The sequence below is a fragment of the Silene latifolia genome, chromosome Y, assembly GCF_048544455.1.
Source record: "Silene latifolia isolate original U9 population chromosome Y, ASM4854445v1, whole genome shotgun sequence".
NCBI lineage: Eukaryota > Viridiplantae > Streptophyta > Magnoliopsida > Caryophyllales > Caryophyllaceae > Silene > Silene latifolia.
The window spans coordinates 399,692,748-399,697,930 of NC_133538.1; the positions used below are offsets into that span (position 1 = coordinate 399,692,748).

Genomic DNA, 5,183 nt, shown 5'->3' on the forward strand with positions numbered 1-5,183 from the left:
GACATAAGACCAACAAAATGAAAATCCTTACACTCGTATATATATATATATATATGTGTGTGTGTATATATATATATATATATATATATATATATATATGTATGTATATATATATATATATATATATATATATATATATATATATATATATATATATATATATACGTATATATATATATATATATATATATATATATATCTTGATTGTATAATATTTGTGGAATTTTAATAGAATATTGTATATACTTTTTGTAGCGTACTACACGAATTTTATGAAAATTTGGGATATACATGCACTATGCACCCTTCTCTAAGGTCTGATTCATTATTTATTTAGATATTACATTCTATAATTGGTTTGTGTATACTGATGTTAAGGCCTTGTTTGGTAAACATCGGATTAATTTCGGCATAAGCAGATTGCAAAAACAGATTATAAATGGCAGATTTTATCAGAAGGTTTGACTAGCATATTATAATTAGCAGAATTAATTTAAGTGTTTGGTAATTGGCAGATTACGATTAGATTGTTAATTTTCTTTGTAAAATGGAGAAAAATTTCCTATTTTACAATATGATAACCAATATGCTGGGGTAAGCAGCATATTGTAACAGCATATTGACCCCAAATATGTTGTTTCAATATGCTGTTTACCAAACACTAAAATTAGCATAGTGATTGGTCAAACATGGTAAAACCCTTGAATATGCTAAAAATTGGCCAATATGACGTTTACCAAATAGTGCCTAATCTTTAAGAATCTTTTATACTCTGCAGGACAAATATTATTGATTTACGATTCCAAGTTTTAATATTTGTTTATAGAATAGAAAAAAAAATGTGAAATCAACCTATAATCCATGTGATAATAAAACAGAGCTTATTGACACTTCATATTAATGAAATAAGTTAGCTAGAGATAAATTTTATTAAATCTAAGATATATGTATATATGTATTTATTGACACTTCATATTAATGAGATAAGTTAGGTAGAGATAAATTTTATTAAGGGCTCGTTTGGAATGAGAGTAATTATTAAGGGAGTAATAGAGCTTAAATGAACTAGAAAATTGAGGAAAGTGATAGAGGTTGGAGATAAAAATGCAGGAAGATAGTGTAATAGTCTATCCATTAAGAGGTAATAATTACCCACCTCCCCCCTCAAGTAATGCATTACCTGCATATGGAGGTAATAATTCCTCCCGCACCACCTCTTTCCACCCTCCACAACCACCACAAACCACCAATGTCCTTCCATTTCTTCTTATTTTAGCATCTATTGCTCCCTTAATAATTACTCACATTCCAAGCGAGCCCTAAATCTAAGATATATGTATATATGTATACATATTGATTAGCTTTATGGTTTAAACTCCCCATTTACCATCCAGTGTGAGACCGTCTTATGCGGGGTGTACTGTGTACATTAGAGATTTGCTAGAAAAACCAACGTCAATGAAAGCTTTTTTGAAGAGATGTAGATGTGCGAAATTCAATGGTAAAAGGAACAAGCTTAATGTGAAGACTTTCAAGTATAAAAGTATCAAATTTGTATACATTGAGTTATTTTAGAATGTATTGTAATATTTGTTCGTCTACTCATAATTATTGATAACACAAATCTCATTATAGATGGGAGATATCCGTCTATATTTATAGACGGGTCAAATATCCACCCACTTTAAGCATAAGACAAGCAACAAGTTGCATGAGGGGCCCAAAAATATCACCACTTTAAGCATATTTGACCCATCTTTTACTTTGGACGGATATGTCCGTCTATAGTGAGACTAATTGTTATGATAATAATTATACGAAGTACTATTGCATATTTGTAATTTAGGAGAAAAAGGATTGTACATCAGATGTACTACCTCACACTCAATGAGTTTTTGGGTTTTTGTGTATTTTTTTGTGTTCTATAAAGTTTATAAATTACATTTTAGTTTTATGACGTCAAAAATCAAATTTTTCTGAGCTTATATGTAATTTTTTTGAGTTATAATGTAATTTTTTGAGATTAATGCTTAAGTAAATGAACTCAAAAACTTTATAATAAAACTCAAAATTTTAAATTAAAACTCAAAAACTTTATGTTAATGCTCAAAAACTATATCATCTGATGTACTACATCAGATGTATAATCCGCTTACTGGTAATTTAGTTGGTCATTATATATCGCTCCATATTTACTCTTTAAAATTTGTTTGTTGACGTGTGCATGGATGAATAAAGTCATCGCTAACTTACGCATTTGCTATTAACAAAATAATAATGGAAACGACTTTTTAAATAAGTGGTGCATATAACTTTTTTAGGCTACATATTTAACACAAGACATACACAAAATACAAATAATTTGAGAAAGTCAATATGTTTCTTTCCTAATTCGATAAATTTTGTTAAATCGTAAAAATAATACATGTGTTTAAGAGATAAGTATTAGGAATAGTCGTATAATTTAAAGAAAAAACAAATACTTAAATTTTATGTTAGAAAAAACCTTCAATTTAACCATGGTAATCTCCAAGTTATTCAAACTACTTAAATTATTATAAAATTAATTAATATATTAAACTTTTATTTTGTTATGCCGCTGAAATTCAATCTAATTTGAGAATCTAATCTAAAAATATTGATCATAATAATATATAACTTATTGATTTAATGAGTGGATATGATTCTTAGTATTTTTGTATGCATGTATAGAACTAGAAGTCTTTAATAAGTTGGTTTTACGTTATTACGTCCATATAAAACTACCCGTTAGACAATTACACTAGAATGTTGGTCTAATTTTTTCATACTATGTGATTAGTGTCAAAAGATTTTCTAAGCATTTGATAATAATTTGGACAAAATAAACCCTTATTAATTATTTAGGTAAAATCATATCAAAACATTATTGATTCACAAAATATTTCACAATGAACAAGTTTCACGAATCCCAATTAAATTTCAATTTCAATTGATTATCTGTGCAGCGCACGAGCATGAAATCTAGTTACTAATAAACAAACTATTACTCCATGTCCTGCGTATAAAGTCAAAATCCTTTTAGTTCCATCTTATTTCTTTCTTAGATTTTTTTTAAATAATTTCGTATCTGTTGATGCTATGAACTATATAGTAGCTCTTATCATTATAGGATATATGATAGTAATGTTTTAGGTTATGCTTTATTTATGAGCATATCACTTCTTAGATTGTGGTGTGATTGATATTGCTGCTACAGGATCCCTTTTTACTTGGAATAATAAACAAAAACCTGAGGAATGGATATACAGTAGGATTGATAGGTTCCTGATCAATAAGGACTGGTGTGATCACATGCCTGACCTATATGCTCATTTCTTGCCTGAGGGCCTGCTGGATCACACTCCTTGCATTGTAAGTAGCTCAAAAAGTACCCAGGGAAAGAAATGCTTCAAATACTTCAACATGTGGGGTGGTGCAAATGACTTTTTGCATATTGTTAGAAGCAATTGGGATAAATGTCTTGCTGGCACACATATGTTTAAGCTGGCCAAAAACCTGAAGAACTTGAAGCCTGCTTTGAAAAGATTGAATAGGGAGGGGTATAATGATATTGAACATACTACCAGCAGACTACAAAAACAGGTATAGGACTTACAGGAGCAGATGGGAAAGAATCATACTGATGTGCAACTCATCACTGCAGAATATGAGTCATCTCAGGAGCTAAAAAAGTTATGCATAGCTAGAGACAGTTACCTGGCATAAAAGGCAAAGCAGACTTGGATGAAAGAGGGAGATACTAATAGCTCATATTTTCATGGTCTACTCAACAAGAGAAGGAATGGGAATAGGGTGATCATGATAGAGGACATGAATGGTAATATGTGTGACAATCTTGAGCAAGTTCAAGCAGCTTTTCTAGATTACTATATGAAACTACTTGGGACTAAGCAGGAAACATCCAGGATACACAAAAAAATTATTGATCAGGGACCTAGGTGTAGGGAGGAGCATCATGCAATTTTACTGAGACATGTCACTGTGGAGGAGATTAGGGCTATTGTGTTTAGCATCCTTGATATCAAATCTCCAGGTCCTGATGGGTACACAAGCAAGTTCTTTAAGGATGCTTGGAATGAGATAGGAGGGGAGGTAATCAATGCAGTCAATGACTTTTTTAATACAAGGCAGTTGTTGAAGCAGCTGAATGCTACAAACTTGACATTGATTCCAAAATGTGATAGGCCTCAAAATGTGCTACAATTCCGCCCTATAGCCTGCTGTAATGTTGTTTATAAGATTATATCCAAGCTGCTATGTGCAAGACTAGCTGAAGTGCTGCCATCTCTAATTGATCATAACCAGGGGGCCTTCATACAGAATAGGAGCATACAGGAAAATATTCTTATTTGTCAGGATCTAATTAGACTTTGTGAACGACCCAATGCATCTCCTAGGTGTTTGTTTAAGATAGATCTGCAAAAAAGCATATGATACTGTGGAGTGGACAATTGTAGAGAAGCTTATTGATGAGCTTAAGTTTCCTGTGGAGTTTAAGGAGATGGTTTTGCAGTGCATAACTACTGCCTCATTTTCCTTGTCCATTAATGGGGAAATGTTTGGCTATTTTCATGGTAAAAGAGGACTAAGACAGGGGGATCCTTTGTCTCCTCTAATATTTACTCTCTGCATAGAATACTTGACAAGAACTATCAAATATGCTGCAGCTAAATATGAGTTCAGGTATCATCCTATGTGTAAGCATCTGCAATTGGCAAACCTGATGTTTGCAGATGATGTATTACTATTCCGCAATAGGGATGCTAAATCTATGATGCTATTACTTCAGTCATATTCTACTTTTTCCAAAGCAACTGGTTTAAAAATTAGTGCTTCAAAGTCTAATGTCTACTTCAGGGGGGGCACCAGATCAGCTCAAACAAGACATTCTGAGTGTGCCAGGTTTTGCAGAGGGTATGCTGCCCTTTAAATACCTTGACATGCCAATTCAGACTACCAGACTGAAGAAACAGGACTGTGAATGCCTAGTGGAGAAGATTTGTAGCAGGATACACAACTATGGAGCTAGGAAGGTCTCTTATGCAGGGAGACTTATCCTAGTGAAAGTTGTACTGGCCTCATTACACTCTTATTGGGCATCTATGTTTGTTATACCAAAGGGAATCCTAGCAAAGGTTGAG

At 32.2% G+C, this 5,183-nt stretch overlaps 1 protein-coding gene across 1 annotated transcript; it reads left to right on the forward strand.

Annotated features, from left to right (window-relative positions):
- The first annotated feature begins 4,543 nt into the window (after window positions 1–4,543).
- On the forward strand, window positions 4,544–4,972 carry LOC141632185 (putative mitochondrial protein AtMg01250). Its single transcript, XM_074444752.1, has one exon. The coding sequence runs from the start codon at window positions 4,544–4,546 to the stop codon at window positions 4,970–4,972; it is 429 nt and encodes a 142-aa protein (XP_074300853.1).
- The last annotated feature ends 211 nt before the right edge of the window (window positions 4,973–5,183 follow it).

Excerpts from the sequence above, each read along its gene's own strand:
- LOC141632185 (XM_074444752.1), top strand. The coding sequence starts at position 4,544 with ATGGTTTTGCAGTGCATAACTACTGCCTCATTTTCCTTGTCCATTAAT.